Below are 23,040 nucleotides of genomic sequence, written 5' to 3' on the forward strand. Positions count from 1 at the left end.
GCTAATTCTAGCCCCAAATCCCAGAGGTGCGAGCCTGGTGTTGCTGAGGAGCTGGCTGCCGTCAGCACCAGCTGAGTTGGGTGGGCGAGGGCAGGAGCAAAGCGGCTGCATTCTGGGGAGTTTTAATCACCCACCAAACAAGCCTTTAAAAAGCCGAGAAGCACGAGGTTTAAGTAACAGTCTCCTTAGCCAAAACATTCATGGGCCACTGGAGAAAGCTGGGGAATTGGAGACGCTTCATCATAAGCCAGGGGTAAAGAAATGCAAACGTGGCCAGTTCTGGAAAGCACGTTGCTGTTGTCTTTGGAAAAAGGGAGTTAGTAAATGAATGTGATGCAGGGAAGCTGGCAAAGTCACTCTAAAGAGTGGGGAAACTGAAGAGACCACAATCTCCAAAAGGTCTCCTTAGCAGATAGTGGTAATCACTGGTGTTATAGTATTGATCAAAGCTGTTTGCTTGTTTATAATTCAGAAAGATTCGGGCATTGCTACAGTAAAAGAGAATGAGAATAAAATCCTTCTCCCCATTTCACAGAGATCCTCTCACAGCAGTACTCAAGAAGCAAGAGTTTTCAAGCGCATTCAGCTCAAACCTGGTTTGCTACCAATTAAGCCAATGCTAATCAGCTTAATGCTTATGCTAATGCATAAGTGTGTTATTGAGGAAAGGACGAGAGATACTGAAGCCACCTCTGCCTTCAACACTAATGACAAGAAGCTTGCAGTTGCACGGCTCTCCCTGATAATACGTCGCGCTAAGAGGGTATTTAATTTCTCTCTAGCTCCTCGTGTGGAGAAGGAATTAGAGGCAGAAGCAGTCCATGACTACTTTCAGCAAAGTGATCTGGAGAGACTGAGCAGCTCATTCCAGAGCCGTGCTGGTTTTCAGGACCCCTGAGCTGAGGAAGGTGAAATGCCCAAAGGGTGCAAGTCTGCGGGTCCCTGCCAGGGAGGACAGTGGAGGCTCAAAGCTGTCTGGTGCATGAAGAAAGGGCTCGGTTGCTGACCCTAAGCTCCATGTCCCTTCAGTGTCCTGGCACCCATCGCATCGGAACTAATTCTAAAAGTAATGCAACAGGTTGCGACCCAAGCCGGGCACTTTGTTGAGATATCCTATGGCTTAGCTTGGAAGAGACCATTTAATGTCACAGTCGGGCTCTTCGTTGTGGTGTCTTTGTTAAGAGCAAGGGATTCAGGTAGCAAGGGCAACAGTGCAGATACACAGTACACTAAGAAAAGCTTAGCACATCATTGTATAAGTAGAGGACCATACAGTTATACCAGGATTAGTTCTTCAGCAGACTACGGAGACCTTTTAAATTACATGATAAGCATGCCAGAAGAGCACTCCTATCCAATGAAACGTGATGTTACATTGCTGTTGTGATTCCTGGGATCTGGGAAGAAGCAGCACAGACAGCCAGGGCCTTCAGTGACCAGCGAGGATTTCTCACAACATCCACCTCTCAAGGCCCTCATCCTCTGCAAAGAGGAAGAATTCATATTGTGGGGCTCCCTCTGCTGGTTCATTATCAACTTTCACTCCGCAGGGCTCTCTCCCTTCTCCCCAGCTGCTGGTTATCACCCAATTTATTTCATGTGTTGTGTGGAAAAAGGGGAAAGAGAATACATTGCTTATCAGAGCACATCTGTGATTTCTGATGCCATTCCTCTAAAAAGGAGAGGAAAGGCTTCTTCTAGGTCTAGTTTACTGGACTCGCAAATGTGTGGTGTGTGCAGACGAATGTTTACTAGAAACGTGCCCCTATCACCCCATTCTTCCATGAACTGCTAATATATGTGCATTCATGCTCTGTGCCCACTCTAATATGCATTAGGCTGCCTCGCCAAGTATAAACAGCATAAATGGGAGGAAGACACTGTGAAAATGCTGTGCAAAATCACACACACGCAATACCAAGGAATTAAGTGTAAGTTTTTACACTTTTCCTTTATACACCCTATTTAAGTGTTACGTGACCTAGAACCTGCCTCATTTTTACTCAGAGTGGTTTCTTATTGTCCTGTATGTAAACAGCACCACAGAGCTCCAAGCCTGCCCTTTGAAGCCGTAGCCAGGCTCAAGGTGCCACACAACACAGTTTAGCAATGCGTGTGCTAAAATCCAACCAAAGAGATGAGAGAGAATACAGTCAGACATAACAGTGAGCATCCAAGGTGTTGTTCAAGTTTCGTTATCCTCATGACCTTCAAAGAGTGCTGGGGAGGGCTGTATACGTTGGCTCACTTTGCCTCACAGATTAGGGTTGTTAATCCAAATTCTCCGAGAATAAAGCAAACCTTTCCATTTTGATAGGCTCTCAGCTTGCAGCAGGCATGCTGTTACTGGGGTCTTACAGAATAGCCTCCAAAGGCCAAGACGACAAAGCTGAGACTAAAGCGTTTCTGGGGTATGCATTTGTTCTGCATGCAACAACCTCCCCTGCAAACATTACAGTTTTCTACTCCAAGTGTTTTATAATTAATATCAAATAGCTTTAGCTTTAAAATGTAAAATTTCACATTGCTCAAGGATCTTCAGAATGTATTAAAAGTGTTTGAAAATAGATGCTGGAACTTTTCTACCTCTTTTCTTGTTGCTAACACACTATTTTCAAGTAGAATAAATAAATAAATCCAACCAATCTGGCACATCAAACTTTTAAGCCTATAAAAATGCAAATAGTGGAGGTGTACACCCCTCAATGAGACTGAAAAAATACTGATGGGAGAACCACAGTGTAATTACAGGAACGGCTGATTAAATCAGGATAGCACTTAACAGAAAAATATAATTTCAAGTGAAAATACAGATGCTTATATCATCATTTCGATGACACCTCCTAGAGACGATGAGAGATGGAACTTTTCAACTTGTGAACAATTCAATTTATGTTTTTTAAATCATTTAAGTAGTAAAAAAAATCCCTTGTATTTTCTCTGTGTTCACTGAGAGAATGGTGTGTTTTAATTCCAGTTTGTTGGAATAAAAGGTTTAGGGCCAAAGACTAGAAGGGTGCTTAGCTCTGAATGTCGGTAACTGGTAATGGACTCCTAACTATATGCTGCTGAGCTGAATCCAGTGAAAGTCATCAGAAAATGATCCTGCTAAAGTCATTGGAAACACTCCTTAAAATTCCTACAGGAACTGGAATGACCCAGTAGTGATTTTAAAGTTTGCAATCTTCCTAAGATTTTATGATGTATTTAAAATTTTGGCTTGGATCTTTGATATTTATTTAAAGAAGGAAAAGACTTTTCAGTGATGTTGTTGATCACTAGCTATATAACAGAGCAGAGCTGTCAATCATAAGTATTCAGAAATTGTAAGCCAAACACTATACAAAATATTTTTTACCAAAACAGAAAAATGTTAATGTCCCAAAGTTTAGGTGTAGCTTATCCTACCTCTGGCTATAAACGTAGACTAGATGGTTCTCAGCACTTCTTCTGGTGCAAGAATTTATTTAACTTGTTATTTACCTTCTAGTTTTCAGCCTTCATGTTTAATACTTTAGAGTTTTCCCATCGGCATAATTATCGCTAGGTGTTGCTAGGACTGCAAGCTGAGCCTGCTTGTGTAAATCCACTATCTATGACCTTGAGAGAAGAGCGCCAGCTGCAGTGAGGCTGTACTGCCCCAATTCTCAGAGCAGAGGCTCTGTGCTCGTCGGCTTTCCTGGCAGGACAATGTTGGTGCAGCTCCCCGGGCTGTGCTGAAGCACATCACTTGATGTGACACTGATGGGCGAGGGGCTGTGTCAAGCTGGAAGCAGGACCGCAGGTGCAGCTGTGTGAGCAGCTGACTCAGTGCTCTCATGCCGAGGGCACGAAGGTGTTGCTGCTCTTCCCTGTGGCACTTGGTTGAGATGGACGAAGAGTGGAAGTAGGAGCCTTGCAAATGAAGGACAGTGAATGGAGATGGAGAACACTTCGGGTCAAAGGCCAGTGACACTCCTGGAAATATGCGGTGTGCTCAGCTGGTGTCCAGCAGTGAAGACGAGCAACATGAGGATGCCACTGGACATGGAAGGTAACTCTGTCTGGGAATTTGCAGCTTCCACTGCTCTTGACCCCTTCCAATTGCCAGTAAGTACGGATTTATGTTGTTGACAGACTTGGGACTGGTACATACTACTCAGAACATGCCAAACTCATCGTGAGCAATCACAGTCATGTAGGTTTTGCTTGTATGAGCTTCTCTGCTGGGGACTTCTTACCCTTCACATGCATTTTCACATAATCCTATTACAACTGCCTGTGCTGGGTCTGTCTGGGCTGGAGTCACCTTTCCCTGCAGCAGCCCACACAGTGCTGTACTCTGCACTCGTAGCTGGAACAGCACTGATATCACTCCAGTGTTCTGCCTATTGCTGCGTAGTGCTGGCACAGCATCAGGACTCCTTCCAAGCCCCCAAGAGCCAGCAGGCTGAGGGTGGGCAAGTGATGGGGAGGGGACATTGCCAGGGCAGCTGACCTAAACCAACCAAAGGGATATTCCATAACACCTGATGTCACACTCAGCAATAAAAAGGCGGGCTCTCGTGGGGGAAGGGGCTGTTCCTCCTGAACAACCACTACGCGTTTTGAGGCCCTGCTTCCCAGGACATGGCTGAACATCGCTCATTGATGGGAAGTAGAGAATATTTTTTTTCCTTCTCTCTGTGCTTCCACGCGGCCTTACTGTTTCTTTTGTTTCTTTTTCTCCCCATTCCCTTTCCCTTTAATTAAACCTTTCTTATCTCAAACCTCGAGCTCTCTGTGTTGTATTTTCTCCCCCTTCCTCTTTGAGGAGAGGTGGAATGAGAGAGCGGTTGTGGTGGAGCTTGGCTGCCCACCCCAGTAAAGCTACCACAGTCCTTTTTGGCTCCCAAAGTGGGGCTCGAGGGTTGAGATAACAGTAGAATTGATTGAAGTGTTTACAGCTAACATACTGCTGGTCACAATGTTTGGTTTGCTGTTAATATTTTTCTGTGTCACTATGCTGTATGTAGTCTGTTCTCTGTTCTCTTTTTTCCTCTACATCCAATTGGAGAATGTGTTGAAATCTGTGTTTGGTTTCTTCACCATGCTGTGCTGTAACATGCTGGCCTTCAGTTTCATCTGGTACTCAGGCCCTGCATTGTTATCATTCTGGTCTCCTGGAGATTATCTTTTTGGAAATATAAAGAATTACAGCGCCTTCTTTTTCTCCCCTAGCAGTCAATCTGTGAATAATATTGGGGTGATGCCTTCTTCTTCTCTCCCTGTGGACTAATTGCAGCAGCCTTTGAGTATTTTGGATACCCTTGGTCGGATGTTATCCTCCTATTACTAGTTCTAGTGTTTGTCTTTCTCCCTAAGGTCAATTTATTAAGAATATCATCCAAGGACCTGCCCCAAGACAAAGTAGTTGTGGGTGGCAAGGTGTGTGTGTGGGGATTTGGGCAGGTACCTGTCATGGTTTTCTCCTCCAATGGTTCTTAACTTCACCCCTCAACAACTGCAAAATCCAAGAAAACTGGTAAGATGTTTGAAAGATGTATGCCCTGACCCTGGCAACACCAGAGAGCTTCACCAGCTTGCTGCACTCTGCTGGGGACTGGCTTATGTCTATCAAATGTCAATTAACACTGCCCAGCACCCTCAAGGGGATAGGGAAGTTCCTGAATTCGATGATGAGATCACACACACTGTGACCACCCCAGAGGACCGACCATCTATGGGATCAGTCGCCCCTATAGTCAAGACAAAACAGTGGAAAAGGAAGTCAGCTCATTTAGTAAGGGAAGAAGCTCTTCCTAAGGAGGAGGGAGAAGAGGAAAAGGCAGGCAGCTCTAAAGCAGCGACATCACAGCACCATCAGGGAGGAGAGACCGAACTCATAGATGAATCAGAAACTACTCGGTCTCTATCCTTGAGTGAGTTGCAAGAAATATGAAAGGATTTCAGTCGTCATCCAGGTGAGCACATCCTCACCTGGCTGCTTCGATGCTGGGACACTGGGGCCAATAGCCAACAGCTAGAAGGCAGTGAAGCCAAGCAGCTGGGATCCCTCTCTAGAGAAAGGCTCATTGATAGAGTAATTGGAAGAGAGGCACAAGTTCTTAGCCTCCGGAGGCAACTCCTGGCAGCTGTGAAAGAAAGGTATCCCCATAAGGAAGATATTGTATACCAAGTAAGCAAGTGAACCACTATGGATAAAGGTCTCCAGCACCTGTGGGAATTAGCTGTGCTGGAGATGCTTTATAGCGATTTAAACAATGCCCAGACACCTAACGACCCTGATGAAGTCCAGTGCACAGCATCCATGTGGCAGAAGTTTGTACGGGCTGCACCCTCATCACATGCCAGCATGCTGGCAGCAGTGGATTGGGAGGAGGGGATGGGGCCAACTGTGGATACCGTGTCCAACCAGCTTCATAAATATGAAGAAAATCTCTCTGCCCCAGCACGGGCCTGCATTTCAGCCATGGAGAGACTGTCCCAATGGTTAGAAGAACACATAGCTTCCTCCTCACCTAGACGGAAGAGTCTTTCGGCCATCAAGCACCAGCAGTCTCCGGCTCAAGCAAGGGAGAATCTGGGACGCACACCGCGGGGCACCTTGTGGTTTTATTTACGTGACCATGGGGAAGATATGAGGAAGTGGGACGGTGAACCAACCTCAGCCCTAGCTGCTCGGGTATGTGAGCTGCGGAAAGATGCAGCAGCAAGACGAGGGGCCCCTAGGAGGATTGCTGCCCCAGTTTCTGTTGGGCAGTCCCCCAGAGGCAGTAGAAGGGCCAGTATTACTCCTGACCCTGACAAAGAGACCTCTGCTTCACATTTGGAAGAATTAATTGGTAGATGCTCCAACCAGGACTAGTGGGGCCCTGCCGTTGGCCAGGTAGAGGAAAGGGACAACCCGATTTACTGGACTGTGTGGATTCGATGGCCTGGCACACCGGAACCGCAGAAATATAAAGCTGTAGTGGACACAGGCGCACAGTGTACCCTAATGCCGTCAGGCCCCCAAGGGGCAAAACTCTATCTCTGAAGTGAATCTAACTGGGAATGAGTGGCAAAAGCACCCCATCGTGATGGGATGCCCAGAGGCTCCATGCATCCTCGGCATAGACTACCTCAAGAGAGGGTACTTCGAGGATCCAAAAGGGTACCGGTGGGCTTTTGGCATAGCTGCCTTGAGCACAGAGATTAAGCAGCTGTCTACCCTGCCTGGTCTCTCACAAGACCCTTCTGCTGTAGGATTGCTGAGGATTGAAGAACAGCAAGTGCCAATTGCGACTACAACTGTGCACTGGCAGCAATATCACACCAACCGAGACTCCCTGATTCCCACCCATGAGTTAGTTCACCATCTGGAGAGCCAAGGAGTAACCAGCAAGACTTGCTCTCCCATTAATAGTCCCATACGGTCAGTGCAAAAGTCTAATGGTGAGTGGAGGCTAACAGTGGACTATCGGGGCCTGAATGAAGTCACGCCACCACTGAGTGCTGCAGTGCCGGACATGCTAGAACATGGTATGAACCAGAGTCAAAGGCAGCCAAGTGGTACACCACAATCAATATCACTAATGCATTTTTCTCCATCCCTTTGGCAGCAGCATGCAGGCCACAGCTTGCTTTCACTTGGAGGGGCATTCAGTATACTTGGAATCGGCTGCCCCAGGGGTGGAAACACAGCCCTACCATTTGCCACGGACTGATCCAGTCTGCACTGGAACAGGGGAACGCTCCTGAACACCTGCAGCACATCGATGATATCATCGGATGGGGTAACACAGCAGAAGAAGTTTTTGAGAAAGGGAAGAAAATAATTCAAATTCTCCTGAAAGCTGGCTTTGCTATTAAACAGAATAAGGTCAAGGGACCCACACAGGAAATCCAGTTCTTGGGGGTAAAATGGCAGGATGAACGTTGCCACAGTCCGATGGATGTGATCAACAAAATAACAGTTATGTCTCCGCCAACTAGCAAAAAAGAAACACAAGCTTTCCTAGGCCTTGTGGGATTTTGGAGAATGCATGTGCCAGGCTATAGTCAGCTTGTGAGTCCTCTATATCGAGTGACTCGAAAAAGGAAAAGCAGTATGTGTTGAAAGAGGAACTCTTTCAAGTGGGGCCCCAAGCAACAACAGGCCTTTGAACAACTCAAACAAGAAATAGCTCATGCAGTAGCCCTTGGGCCTGTCCGTACCGGACCAGCTGTGCAAAACATCCCTTACACTGCAGCTGGGGAGCATGGGCTCACCTGGAGCCTCTGGCAGAAGACCCCAGGAGAAACTCGAGGCTGACCTCTGGGGTTCTGGAGCCGGGGCTATCGAGGATCAGAAGCCAATTACACCTCAACTGAAAAGGAAATATTAACAGCATATGAAGGGATTTGAGCTGCTTCAGAAGTTGTTGGTACAGAAGCACAACTTCTCTTGGCCCCACGGCTACCTGTGTTACATTGGATGTTCAAAGGGAAAATCCCCACTACACACCATGCAACCAATGCTACGTGGAGTAAGTGGGTAGCGTTAATTACACAGCGGGCTCGAATGGGGAAACCCAACTTCCCGGGAATCCTGGAAGAGATTAAGGACTGGCCGGAGCGCAGGGATTTCGGAGTGCTGACAGAAGATGTAACCCGTGCTGAAGAGGCACCACCATACAATGAGTTGCCGGAAGACAGAAAGCAGTATGTGTTGTTCACTGACTGATCCTGCCGTGTGGTAGGGAGCCATCGGAAGTGGAAAGCTGCTGTGTGGAGTCCCACACGACAAGTTGTAGAGGCCATGTAAGGGGAAGGTGAGTCGAGTCAGTATGCAGAAGTGAAAGCTATACAACTGGCCCTAGAAATGGCTGAAAGAGAAAAATGGCCAGTACTGTATCTCTACACTGACTCATGGATGGTGGCAAATGCTCTGTGGGGGTGGCTGCGACAATGGAAACAGAACAACTGGCAGCACAGAGGTAAACCTATCTGGGCTGCTACCCTGTGGTGAGATATTACTGCACGGGTAGAAGACCTGGCTGTAAAGGTACGTCATGTAGATGCCCACATGCCTAAGAATCGTGCCACTGAAGAACATCAGAACAACAAAGAAGAAGATTGAGCTTCGAAAATTGAAGTACCTCAGGTGGACCTGGACTGGGGACGCAAGGGTGAGCTGTTTGTAGCTTGATGGGCCCATGAAACATCAGGACATCTAGGGAGGGATGCCACATACAGATGGGCTCGTGATTGAGGGGTGGACCTGACCATTGAGGCCATCACAGAGGTTACCCATCAGTGTGAGACCTGTGCTGCAATCAAACGAGCCATGAGGGTAAAGTCTCCCTGGAATAGGGGGAGATGGCTTGGATTTCGATATGGTGAGGCCTGGCACATCGGACCACTCCCACAAACCCGCCAGGGTAAACGTTACATACTCACCATGGTAGAAGCAACTACTGGGTGGCTGGAAACATATCCAGTAAACCATGCCACAGCCCAAAACACTTTGGGCCTGGCAAGACAAGTGCTGTGGCGACATGGTACACCAGAGAGAATTGGGTCCGACAATGGGAGTCACTTCCCAAACAATTTGGTCACTTCCTGGGCCAAGAGACATGGCATTGAATGGGTGTACCACATCCCTTATCACCCACAGGCCTCTGGGAAGGTTGAGAGGTACAATGGACTGTTAAAAACTATGCTGTGAGCATTGGGTGCTGGGACGTGGAAACACTGGGATATAAATCTACCAGCGGCCACTTGGCTAGTTAACAACAGGGGGTCTGAAAGCCGTCTTGGTCCTGCTGAAACAAAATCCCTACACACTGTGGGAGAAGCTAAAGTCCCTGTAGTGCATGTGGGGAAGTGGATGGGGAGGGTGGTGTGGGTTGTCCCTGCCATGGGGAAAGGCAAATCCACTCGTGGGATTGTCTTTGCCCAAGGACCAGGGTATACCTGGTGGGTAATGCAGAAAGATGGGGATATCAAGTGTGTGCCTCAAGGAGATTTAACACTGGGAGAAAATTAATCTGTAATCCAAGTTATGTGTTGTAGGAGGACACTGCAGAACCAATGACAGGTCAGCTTCGCAAGGAACCGGGCAAGTGCAACAGTGATGTGAGCTAAGCTGGCGCTGGTGTCAAGAAAACCAACTTCACCTGCCCTGAGTGACCACTTTGACAGATGAAGCTGAAACCATCAACAGTTTTTATGAACATTTTGGGGAAGGACCTATGTAATTAAAAGAAGTACAGACGTATAAATACTTCAGTGGACAGAGAACAATGGTGATGAGAGCATCTATATACAAAACTGTGTGGGACCTGAGTGTGACACAAATGTTATGGAATAAGGGGTGGAGGTTGTGTTGGGTCTGTCTGGGAGGGAGTCACCTTTTCCCTGCAGCAGCCCACACAGTGGTGTACTCTGCACTCGTAGCTGGAACAGCACTGATATCACTCCAGTGTTGTGTCTATTGCTGCGTAGTGCTGGCACAGCATCAGGACTCCTTCCAAGCCCCCAAGAGCCAGCAGGCTGAGGGTGGGCAAGTGATGGGGAGGGGACATTGCCAGGGCAGCTGACCTAAACCAACCAAAGGGATATTCCATAACACCTGATGTCACACTCAGCAATAAAAAGGAGGGCTCTCGTGGGGGAAGGGGCTGTTCCTCCTGAACAACCACTACGCGTTTTGAGGCCCTGCTTCCCAGGACGTGGCCGAACATCACTCGTTGATGGGAAGTAGAGAATTATTTTTTTTTCCTTCTCTCTGTGCTTCCGCGCGGCCTTACTGTTTCTTTTGTTTCTTTTTCTCCCCATTCCCTTTCCCTTTAATTAAACCTTTCTTATCTCAAACCTTGAGCTCTCTGTGTTGTATTTTCTCCCCCTTCCTCTTTGAGGAGAGGGGGAGTGAGAGAGCGGTTGTGGTGGAGCTTGGCTGCCCACCTGAGTAAAACCACCACACTGCCTCATGACTACTGAGTTCAAATTAGGAAATGTTACTGATTGAAATGTCATTGCTCCAAAGGTTATCTCTTCCTGAGTTGCATTGCAGTAATATATTTTATTAGTACAATGATATTTACGATATCATGCAGTATGCATATGGTCCATATTACACAAATTATGGTGTGCAATTGTAATACCGCGTGTTTGTTCAGAAGAATCAAATTTGGTAGACATATTTTCATAGTCTTGTCTAAAATGGCTGTGCTCTTTACTCAGTGAAGGACAATGTTATCCCTTGGAACTATTAACATTCTTCTGCCTAACAGGAAGGAAAGTATTGATAAACCAGGGAATATCAGACACCTAAGGGAGATGACATAATTAGCGTGCATTATTAATGAAGCTATTGCCTCATTCACATGAAATACTGAGCACTTAATACTCTGTTTACCTCATCCCCCCATCAATAAATACATTCCCTCTAGAATGCGATGTTATGTGTCTTCACTTGGGAGATCTGTTCACATCCAATCCATTAATTAGAAGTTTCAGTGCTGCTTATACTGACTTTGCTTTGCCTTTGGCTTTAGCTCACTTAGTGTTCTAATTGTGGTACACGACTGATTATGATATTTAACACATGAATGTACATATTTGATGAGAATTGTGATGTTCAAACAACTGTCCTGAGAACAACATGAGCAACAAGCAAACTGAGCCATACAGTTTTTTTTTTTTTTTTTTTTTTTTTTTTTTTTTTTTTTTTTTCCCCTGCTTACTAGTTATTTAGAACTAAAAACAGCACACAAACTGGAATAAGACTAGCTGCCAGCACAAGAATGTGTTAGCAGAGTAGTTGATACACACCGCACATGTTATCTTTTTCAGTTTGTCTCCTGCCACATTTTTTGTGTCATGTCTGATGTTTTCATACTGCTGGGAAGGAACTCAAGGCTGGTTTTGTAAGATGTTTACATGTCAAGTGATTCTTATTATATTACAGGTTGTTTTACAAGCCTAGGAACTGAGTATCAGCCCCAGTAGTGCTCTAAATAACATGGGTAATGCTCCCAGGGGAGTATTAAGGAGGACCCCACTGGCAGTGCAGGACCAGGCAGTGACAGCAGCCCTGAGCTGCAGAGAAGGAAGGCAACAAGGACCTGAAAGGAAGGGGATGAGGCAAGGAGGAGGCTACATCAGTGGCAAGTAGTCAAGGCGAGGGCGAGAGTGGCAGCAACCACAGCTTGTACCTGCTAGAGCATCACCAACCAGCTCCAGCAACACCAGACTATGAGAAGGTCACGAACCACAGCTTTGTGGTGTGAGACCCTGAGCGGTTACAAATGCCCACGCATCCTGCTGTCTGTAGGGAGAATTCCAGGTAACCCTGAGGGATTGGATCTGATTATTAAATGCAATTTAATAGCGTAACAGTTTAAGATAAAGAAGGTAAAAATCATTTTAAGGAAATCGGATTGAAAAACAACTGCTTTCTCTCATACTGCAGGAGACAGACCATTGGAGAGATCCGTAACACAGCCGGGGATGTTTGTAAGAACAGAGCATAATTACTCACAGCTCTCCCTTCCCAAGTACTGACAAACAGGGGGTGATTCAGGCACCAAGCAGAGCCACCTGATGGCAGTCCAGAACATCCTGGCTCAGCTCCAGCTCCAGAGGGTCGGGGTCCCACCTGAGTCCTGTTTTGTGTTAGTCAAGGCCGTGCCCACATCACCTGTCTCACCTGGCACTGAGTTCCCATGTGCAGGTAACAAAGTGCCTTCCCCAGCACCGGTGCCGTGCAGGAGGATTACGAGAGCTAGAGTGAAGCAAGGTTTTTTCTTTTTTTTCATCACAAAAGTAGAATTAAATAACATAAAAATACAATTAAATTGCTGAGCTTGTCATTTTTTTCCTCCTGTTGACTTGCCAGTATGTCTGCGTGGGCCACACGGGAGAACGCTATTTACGGGACAGCTGCCAGTAAAAACGTGATCCTGCCCCATGCTAACGTGATGCAGTCTGGTTTCAGCTGAGGCGGTGGAGTCTGGCCACCGAGTATCTACCACCAGCACTTCATGCTGCTCACAAGCAAGGACCTGATCAACGTGCTGCTGGAATCTGTGACTTGTAAGGCTTTGTTCTGCTGGGTTTTAAGACAGCAACATCTATTCACATTTAATGCATCACACTCACAAAGACAAACACTCATAATTGGTTTAATACGTATCAGTATGTAGTCACTCTGAGAAGACCAACTGGTTGTGTTTTTAAAGGCTTGGATCATATACTGAGAGAGGCAAGTGTTAAAACGTGAAGGAGATAAGGGCTCTGTGCCTCTCCAGGAAGGCAGGTGACGAGACGTGACTCATCTGCCCACCGACTGCACAACATGCTCAGAGGAAATTCATCTTTAGTTCAGCCCAGCAGACTGTCACTGCTGTAAAGGATTAAATCCTCCCATCACAGGCCTATCGTAGCTCAAAAGCATTAAAACATATGATAGTGGGGGAATTTGGTTTAAAAAGGGAAGGGAAAGGAGTTAGAAATGTGCCCTGCCAAGGCAACGATAAATATGTTCTGTAGCAATGGCAACAGTGAGGGAGAGCGTAAATCCACAGCAGGTACCATTTTCTTCTTACTACGTGTTTCTCATTTATCCTCAGTGCTCAGAGTTCATACCATGAGTCAGAAGCAGTACCAGAATTTCAGAAACAACAGTAGTATTTCAGCCAGCCTGGTAGAGAAAGATCTCAGCAGTACCTGCTCTTCCAAATGTATTCGTTGTTTACTTACCCAACACTAGGGTGTCCTCTTGGCAGACAGTTTGAATGGACATCAGGGTGTTTTTCCTGCTAAGACAGAAAAGGTGGCCTTTTCTTCAAGCTGACTGGAACGTCCCTCTGCCTCCTCCTTGCTTCAGACTGGAAAACAGAGCTGCCAAAGTAGTGTTGCAGGGTGACCTCAGAGCGACTGGTGTTTGTACTTTCCTTTCTTAATTCCTCTTGGCTTGCTTTCCCAGTTTCTCACATCATATTGAGGGAGAAGCAGATCCTCAAAACACCCTGCTCAAGAAGCATAGTTCCATTTCATAAAGTAACACACTGACTACTTCTAATGAGGGGAACCTGAAGAGACAACAATCTTTTTACTGATTTACTCTTTAAAGCATTATCCCTCAGAAGCAATTAGCCATTAATGTACTGTAGAGAATGACAGGATTCAGTTTGCCTCAATTCTGCAGCACGTGTTTGGATTTAGATACCTAGAGCTTATCTCAATGGTAGGCAGCAACCCAGCCATCGGCTTTGTCTCATTGACACGGAGCATCTTAGGTGCCAGCATTCACTGCCACTGCTTGAAGGGACCATCTCACAGCTAAGGACACAGGAGAGCTGAAGACAGAGGAGCAGGATTGCAGTTACATGCCACCTCCCACGTCTCCTTGATTTAAGCCTCAGTTGTGAGTACTCAGGACATCTGCAAGGCAGGCCTTACAAACGGCACCATTAAAGAATGAACGCACAGAGTTTGCACCCACTAGTGAAAAAAACCTTGACTTAAGTGGGCTAATTTGCCCACGTTTAGCAGGAGCTGAGATGCCAAGGAATTTCTTTATCCTTCCTGGTTTTGTCCTCTAGTAAGTATCAGAGGCCCTTTCTAGCCACACTCTCTCTTGTTGGCAGGGAGTTTCAGTGAGCCTGCTGAAGAGCTCAGACATTTGGCCTCCTCCAAAATCAAACACCTCCATGCACACACCTTGCTTGGCTGAACGTCTCTAAGGTGTTTCCCGAAGCCTGGCAGCGTGCTGAGCGGGCTGAGCCCACCAGGCACCAGGCACATCTGCCAGCCTGTCCGAAGGGATCTAGCCAGCAGGCTGCCAGCTGTTCGTGGCTCTGCTCGTTGTGCTTTAAATGACGTAATCTGAAGTTTCCAATTCAAAAAAGATTAATGAAAAAAAGGATTTAGCAGCATTTTATCAGCCAGACTGCTGAACTGGACCACAAGTGTGATTAGTGACTGGAAAAACTGACGTACACCACCTCGCTATTCCAGGCTGGGTCCCACTGAATTAGAGGAAACATTTGTCATCTGTGAAAAATAAACCTGGTTTATCTTCTGGTTAATCAATTGCAACGATCTGTGCAGAGATTTGGGGATACCAAGGAGATCTGGATGCCCAGTTCTCACAGTTGTTGCTAACTGGGCATTCCCTGGCTTCACAAGATTGCGTTTCACTGGTGCGGAAGGTATCTGCCTGCAGCACAAGGCATTTCAGCATCCCTGAAACACAGCTGCTCGCATGCACTGTGGAGTTTCCCTGGCCCTCAGGCAGACCATACAGTGCAACGACTTTGAGACAAGAAGAAAATAAAGAACACAACGTAAGAATAAGAAGAAAATTTAAAGCTTGACTTTTAGCTCAGTTTTGTGCCACTGTGACTAATTTTTTTTTTTTTTTTTTTTTTTTTTTTTCCACCAGAGTTCTTATTTCCACTGGACAGAGAGAAGAAAGTCAACCAGCCTCCCACAGAAGTATGTTTAGATCTTGCAGTTCTTGAGAGCAGCTGGTCATCTAATTTTACACAGCAAAGTACATTAGATGAGGTCCTAGCTACTGATTTATAGGAAAGTGATGAGTAAAACCTGCATGAATGGATTAAATTTCTTTCTTTCTTTCTTTTTTTTTTTTTAATTGTTTTGCATGACTGAAAAATAAAACTTGTGGTGCTTGACTATTGCAATCCAGTAGCTATGTTCTGGCTTTGCACTGGCCAGCTGTTAATGTCCACCACATGGAACTGAGACCACCATGCAAAGGCCTGATGCATCTGCAGTGGTGATGAAAATCTGCGCCTTTAGCTGGCCTCTGAAAATTCAAGTAAGACCATCATTAATGTTAATAGCTCCGGGATTCTTGACCCTGGATTCTTGATCAAGCTGCAGTGTAGACACAGCATCCTGTCGGAAACATTTGGTTTTCAAGGGCAGGAGTATCATGAGTACAGGCCACCCTCACCCTGGAGTCTGTGTGACCTGTGGTCTCTGTGAGAAGCAACAGGACTGGGGGGCTCTGTGCTCTGGGAGAGAGGTGGGTGAAGTCCACTTCTCTTGATCGATGTTGCATTTGTGTTGGAGGAGCCACTTACTACGCAACCACCCTGGGCAATATTGTCTCTGTCCTTTTCCTGAGCTCTTAAGAGAAAAATGACTATGACAATTCCCGTTCTCACAACTTCCCTGTACCCCACTGAAGTACCTTGGGCCTTATCACCCCCTCCTTTCCAGAAACTTTACAATGTTTTAACTCACCTGGTTTCAGGGAGCTCCTTCTAATTTTAAACAAATCAAGAGGGAATGAGACCTTCTTTGTGCCAGCAAGCCTCTCTAAGGATTTACTGTGCCATAAGCAACCATTCTGTTCCCTGTTTACCTTGCAGGTAATAACAAGAATATTCTGCAGAGAATTCAAGCATGGAAGAATCGTACCAGACAAGTCACTGAAGGAAATCTAAGGCTTACCTTTCTCTGTAAGCATGTAATGCCTTAGGAGATTAATTTCCCATTAGACAAATGAATGGCATAGGACACAGCATGCCACCATGCGTATCAGATGTAGTAAAGCACTAATCATAATTAAAATAGTCAACTAAACAGTATCTGAGGTAGAATCAAGCCACACTAGGGTAGCTGCTCACTGTGCAGTTACATTTGCAGTGTAGCCTTTTATGCCAGGGCTTCAGGCCTGCCTTGAAGTTACCCTGGTTACTGAGGATTCCCAGTCACCTAAAATTTCTTCTGTATGTTTATTACAGAGATGGGTTTTGATAAAATGAGCCAGAATACAGACACAGATACCTCAACCAGTGTATTTAAAACTGAAAAAAAAAAAAAAGAAAAAAAAAAGAAAAAAAGAAAAAAAAACCACACAAATGAGAAACAGAAAGCCCTAGATACATGTCTTCAGCATCAGCTGTGTGGCAAGGAGTGCAGTAACCAGACATGTAGCAAAATTGTCATGATACTGATAATATGGGAATACTTACCAGAGCATGATGAGAAATTACAACATTGCTACTGCACTGAAAACAAACCTTATAGATAGATAAACAAAACATAATAGCATAGCTTCAGCATCATCATTTTTCTAAAGTGGCATGGTCATTTATAAGGACAATCTGGATCACATACATAGTTCCAATTGTTACACAAAATAAAGGACAACAGTCAATTAAACCTGCTCCTCTGCAGGTGTTGCTGTACTCTGTTTACATGAACATAACCGTGTGAGTCTTCAGGTTAATCAGAAAAATCAACTGACATAAGCAGTCTTGGGAAGTTTAGAAAAAACGAAAGTAACATCAGGCCTGCAGTATATGCAGCCTTCAGCTGGTGTGCAGTATGCAGCCCGTAAAGGACGTGTGTTTATTGGTACCCACAGAGGTCCAGAACGATTATTTTTAAATGCTTTGTAAACTACAGATGCTGTTGATATGATTGATAGAAGGATGGAGAGTCAGAACAGCCACATCTTAAGAAATTTGGAGGATATCCACGTTACAAGCTTGGATTTTTCCTAACCTCTTCATCCCAATCAAAATCTAACGCAGCATCATCCAGCTCTGCTATCGAGAAGAGGGATTTCTGGGTGACGACACGTGCTTTACCAGCATTTCCCAGTGCAAAGCTCTTCCTTTTGCTCGGATTGCTCACGTGCACCTGCAGCAACGGGCTGTGACTTTCCTTGTTGCTAGCACCATTCTTAACAGTAGGTGGAGTTTCTGATTTTGAGTCAGGACGTGATGCAAAGCAGAACCTGGACAGTTTTTCTAACGTGCCTGAGCACACCCTCTCTGTGCTTGGGCCACCAAGCTTTTCCCCTCCCTCCCTTCCCTTTTCAGTGGGTGGAGATAACACAGCACTGAAGCTGACATCAGGACGTACCGCTGCATTTCCTCCGACCTCTTTCTCTAAGGCCTGACTCGGCTGCTCTCCATTCCCCTTATTATCGACTGGTCGCTTTTCCATACTCTTTCTTCCTAAGCGGCTCAATGTCATCTTGCGTTTCTCAGGGGGGCAGCATTCTTCTGGCTGCTGCTCTCCAGGCTTAGGAATATTTTCACTCTGAAAAAGAGAAAATTCTGCATTTTTCTTCTCGGAAGAATGATCAAGTTTTGTCCTTGGTCTGAAAGAGAATTTAGCTAGTTTAGCTGCTGGAGGACTTTCACTGTCAATGATTTCTGGCTCATGGGAGCTTACTACCTTTGCTTCCTTCTCTACTTGATCTTTACTTCGTTTCCTTATGGAAATTGTTGCATTTTTGGCTGCTGCAGATGCACTGCTCTTTTCCTCCTCTAACACGGAGTCTGTATCACTTGAAAGATCTAGCAGGCCAGATGCAGGTAACGCTGGGGGAAGGGCCTTTGCCTCAGGATCCTGTGTGCTCGTGAAGAATCCGTGTGATCTCTCTGTGTGCAGTCTCTGCCACCTTTTAGAAACCCGCTGTGTAATAACTGAATCCTGCACATCAGCACTTGGTGATGCTGGGTCTTGAGTATTTGCTCCTGAAGAAAAACATTCCTGTTCTTCGGTCCTTTTCCTGCTTATCTTGGAAGCTTGGTCCTGTCCCAAAGGAGCATGTAGATTCACAGTTGCTTGTGATTCTCTCGCTCCATTTCCCTTCCTTAGGATTGAAGAACCTCCTCCTTCTGAGCAGGAGGTATTGTGCGAGGCTTTTGAAGCCAATTTATCTGGGATTATCTTGGGCAGTGGAGACTTTTTCTGAAAAGTTTCTTCAGCATCAGTGTTGCTGTCTTCCAGGCTGTCAAACCATGCCAGGCTGCCATCAGCTCTTTTACTGTGTTTAATCAAGCGGTTTGTACCTTTGTTATTATCAGGTGCTGGGTTGCCTGAGGGTTCTAGATGTATTTCCCCTTCACCATTGCCTTTGGGTAAAGAGGGCTGTGGCTTGGCGTTACTCATTTGTTGATTTGAAGGCTCTGACTGAGACATTTGCTTTGACTCAAATGTATCCTTGTCCAAGCATCCTGTAGGAGTACCAAAACTTGTTTCTTCAGGTTGCACCTGGGAAGAGTTTTCTTTTTGTAATCTATGGAATGAAAAAGATTAAGAAGTAGTCAGTTATTTTTCTTTTATTTTTTTTTTTTGCCTTAATGATGCTTAGTATGTAGGAATGATGAAGAACTACAAAGGATTTGGGTTAAGTAACTGAATTATTAAGTTCTACATATAGCTTCAGAAGCTGGTGCTGCATTTTGATCTCAGCAACTTCTACATTAAGTGACAGAATTTAGTGTCCCCAACAGATGATAAGCAGATGGACAGAGAAAGCAACTACATAAACTTCATTTCCTTGAGAAATAACACTAAATCAATACAGGTCTGCACAACAAGTTGCCATTGCTAGAGTTCCTTATGGATTACAAATTCTGTAAGCACATCTTCTAGAAGAAGAACCTCAACCAGATTTTACCCTGAGAAAGGCAAAGCCTCAAATGAGTTACCAGAGTGGAAAACCCAGGTGTTACTTTGAGTAGTGGTTGCTCGTGGCTTTCTCTCACAATCACTATGGAGCCAACGTGTCAAAAACTCTGGGATAGACCGAAAGCATCTCAGATCACCTTAAAAGCTGAATTATCGCTGTCTGCAGCTGTATTCTCAGGGTTCTCCAGCACAACGGAGGTACTGGAAGGAGGGTTCCCTCCAATTTCAGCATAGCTGATACTCTACCATACCTAACCATACAATCTCCAAGGGAGACAGCACGCTTCTGTGTTTGCTAAATAGTGACTGTAACCATGAGTAACTGCACCGACGTAGCTGCAATGATTCCTATGCGTTACAAACTGTTCCTCTACTATATGAGAGAGCACGCTATGCTGACAGATATCTTTTAAAGCCTTCTTTCTCATTATTTACTAATAATCTTATTCTGATAGAACACACACAATTTTCATGGAGAGTAACAGAAATGATCTGATTCATCAAGATGGGCTGCAAGATGAATGCTTGTTTTATCAAAATGCAGTCTGAGGGGAATGCATGAGACAAGTCTTCTAACACAGAAGAGGACATTCATTTAGTATTTAAAGAGGACATTCATTAAGTGTTCTCTCAGCTGTTTAAAGGGAAGAAGAAATCAGCTTAATTTGCAGAATAGGGGATTCAGTGGGATGTGGAGGAAACCTTCATGAGTATGAGGATGGAGCAATAATGGGACAGGTGACCCAATGGGACTGGGAAATCCCTTTCACTGGGGGGCCTTAGGAGCAGATAACACAAGCCCCTGCCAGGAAGGCCACACAGACCTGATCCCATTTTTGTGTTTGATCTCCCACCCCACACTGTATTTCTATCATCCTTTGTGAACACTTCTATTTTCTAAAAGTAGTTTTTGCCTGCCTGTTGGAGATACCCCACTTTCATCTGCTTTTATTGCTTTACTGCTTATTTAGGATGTCCTTACTATAAATTGCAAAACAAAGTCTAAAAAATGCTTGAAGGAAAAAGTGTATTTTCCCAGCTGGTCTTATTCCTTTAGCTTCAATAACATTAATCTTTTATCTTCCTTTAACAATAGGACAGTACAAGTTTCTTTAAAGCCTGATCTCATTTCAGGAAACAAATGTGGTGTTTTGTTTGTTTGTTTGTTTACATTTCATTTCCTGCCAATCCTAGTGTTCTCCTCTCAGCCACAGGAAGTTAGAAGTTTTCTATTAATAACAGCAAATAGACTTCCACATATTATTGTAGTGAGCTGAAAATTGGAGAAAAGATAGTGAAAATTCCAGTGTGTAAAAACAAAAATCACCCAAAAGAACAGAACTTTGATTCAGGATTGCATTTTCCATTAAAAGAAAGGCAAGAATCATGACAAGCCCAACACAAAGGAAGTCTTAAAAATATGAAGCAAACATGCTGTATTTTACCAAGCAAGTAACAAAAAGTTATATAAAATTATTTGTTCAGCTACAAAATCTTGCATTTTCACCCTAATAAGTTCAGCAGAAATATACCTGAGTATAAATTTGAGATTTATGTTGGGATCTGATTAAACTGTTAAAACTCTTTGAACATTCCATAACCCAGAGAGAGAAAGGATCTTGTGATGATAAAGTACTCCTTTAAACCAATCTCCTTGCTTATTTGTGTCCTCTAAAGAACAAGTCCTTTCCCAATGTCAGATTCTATTTTTAGACACTCTCCAGGTATTATTGTCAATCAATTCTTTTTCTCTATTGAATTATTTTGTTACTCTGCATATTCTAACCTGTCAAGTCTTTGCAGCTCCTTGTGCAGAAGATCCTGCAGCTCCAGCCGCTCCAGGATGAGTTCACACTGTGCTCGGTACTGCGCCATTGGGTTCTCTGGGAAGGAGGTGTGCAAGGCATTGATGGCTCCAAGAAGTGCGCCCCCCTGGATCACCAGAAGAGATTTTTTTTTAAAAAAAAAAGAAGTTATCTTTTTTATTCAGTATCAGATTTAAGCAGTAGAGAGCATTTAATACAAAGTACTCCCTCTGATATTTTAAAGCTTCAGTTAACAAATATTTACTGAGTAACTCCATTTGCACAAGTAATCCTGTTAGGTCTGCTCACACAGGCAAGGCTGCTTACACACATAGAGCTATTTTATGATCAACCCTGCCACTTACTCTTACTGGGTGTTGATTTTATTTGATTTATACAAAAATAGAAAGTCTAAGGCTTGAGAACATCATTATTATAAATGGACATTAGGAATAAAAAGTAGTCTTCCAAATGCCTTGTAAAAATTCGACCCATGATATTACCTATTCTATTATAATAGAAGATATTTTGACTGCTTTTTTTTAAAATTATTATTAGCTTTTCCTACTTATTTAAAAGGAAAGATACGGGTGTTAAGGCTGGTCAACATGGCAGAAATCAAACTCCAAAATTTTTCCGAATAGATCTTTAAGGGTAACTGATGATTCAGGAATGATTCCAGAAAAAAAGTGTTTTTAATCTGGAACTGTGCTTTGCTTAATCTGGAACTTTGCTTTAATCTGGAACTGTGCTAGCTGTGCTTTGTAAGAAATGAAGTAGTGTCTATTTGGAACAGAATATCTGCATGATCTGACTTGTTCCACACCAAATATTCCATTACAACTCTTTAAAACCAAACCACACCAAACCATAACAACCCACTATTTTGCCACAGATTAGCTGTCATTTACAACTCCTACCTAATCTATAAAGCTCAATACAACTAATGAATGATATGCTTATCAAGCACCACAAGAGCAAAAGCAAAAGTTGACAGCCTCTAGAACCAGAAATTGCCTAGAGACTCTATCTATAGAGACTCTTATAGACGCATAGAGACTCTTGAGTCTAGAGGCTGTTCCCGTCAAAAGCATGCAGTCCATGTGATACCGTATGTTGGCATTTTTCTGTTTTTTCCCTTTTGTCATTTTAAAATTTCACATTAAAAATAATCAAATGGGAAGAACATCACTCAAATGGCTAATTCAAGCCCTCAAAACCACACAGTGCTATAACAATCCCATTTAAGTTATCACTTGTCTTATTTTTCACTGATGACTCAGAAACGTGACAAATCTGTTCCACATAGAAGCACTGATCAGTAGTAATGGAGAAGGTTCTTGTAGGACCCTTATTTGTTTCAAGATTTATTTATTTTTTTAATTGTGATTTTTTCTTTATTTGTTTCAAACACTGGGAAGTGCATAGTTAATGAGGCAGGGACTGTAGAAAGTAAAGCCTGGTCTCTTGGTTAGGACAGCTAAAAGCTGCTGTGGAAAACTGGATTCTACCTCTATGCAAAGTTCCAGTTCTTGTGATTTTGATGGAGCCAGTTAAACAAAGGTTTTGAAAGGCAATAAACTCATAACCGGGAGCCTGACACGTTGTGTTCACAGAAGGAAACTGCTATAACACTCGAAGTTCTCCTGCTCTGAAACCGAGGCCCTAACCATTTCTCATGGGACGTGCTGCAGTGGATAATGTCTTCGGGATCTTGCATATGCCAGCTCCAGGTCATAGAACAGGAGTAGTACCAGCCTGTCACTTCACAATGACTGCATGAAGATAAATAAATTAATATTTCTGAAATACTAAAATA

At 44.3% G+C, this 23,040-nt stretch overlaps 2 protein-coding genes across 4 annotated transcripts in view; one reads left to right on the forward strand and one right to left on the reverse strand.

Annotated features, from left to right (window-relative positions):
- Window positions 1-3,643: 3,643 nt before the first annotated feature.
- On the forward strand, window positions 3,644-21,693 carry LOC311433325 (uncharacterized protein). Of its 3 annotated transcripts, XR_014690674.1 has the most exons (3): window positions 3,644-4,089; window positions 16,353-16,442; window positions 21,220-21,693. XR_014690674.1 is itself a non-coding variant. In XM_084512339.1 (2 exons), exon 2 carries the CDS (start codon window positions 6,176-6,178, stop codon window positions 6,845-6,847), a length of 672 nt encoding a protein of 223 aa, XP_084368465.1. In that variant the 5' UTR covers window positions 3,662-4,089; window positions 5,200-6,175; the 3' UTR covers window positions 6,848-11,398. The 3 variants fall into 3 exon arrangements, 1 of the variants encoding a protein (XP_084368465.1); XR_014690675.1 differs by lacking the exons at window positions 16,353-16,442; window positions 21,220-21,693 and adding an exon at window positions 10,018-11,398 and having other exon boundaries at window positions 3,662-4,089; XM_084512339.1 differs by lacking the exons at window positions 16,353-16,442; window positions 21,220-21,693 and adding an exon at window positions 5,200-11,398 and having other exon boundaries at window positions 3,662-4,089.
- MCM9 (minichromosome maintenance 9 homologous recombination repair factor) overlaps window positions 16,768-23,040 on the reverse strand; it is a 45,463-nt gene continuing 39,190 nt past the window's right edge. Inside the window, exons 12-13 of the mRNA XM_084512336.1 lie at window positions 21,203-21,348; window positions 16,768-19,021 (exon numbers count right to left, since the gene is read on the reverse strand). Coding sequence (XP_084368462.1) covers window positions 17,470-19,021; window positions 21,203-21,348 — 1,698 coding nt within the window. The 3' untranslated portion in view covers window positions 16,768-17,469. The remainder of the gene's footprint in view (window positions 19,022-21,202; window positions 21,349-23,040) is intronic.

Source organism: Aythya ferina, assembly GCF_964211825.1.
Source record: "Aythya ferina genome assembly, chromosome: 3".
NCBI classification, from domain to species: domain Eukaryota; kingdom Metazoa; phylum Chordata; class Aves; order Anseriformes; family Anatidae; genus Aythya; species Aythya ferina.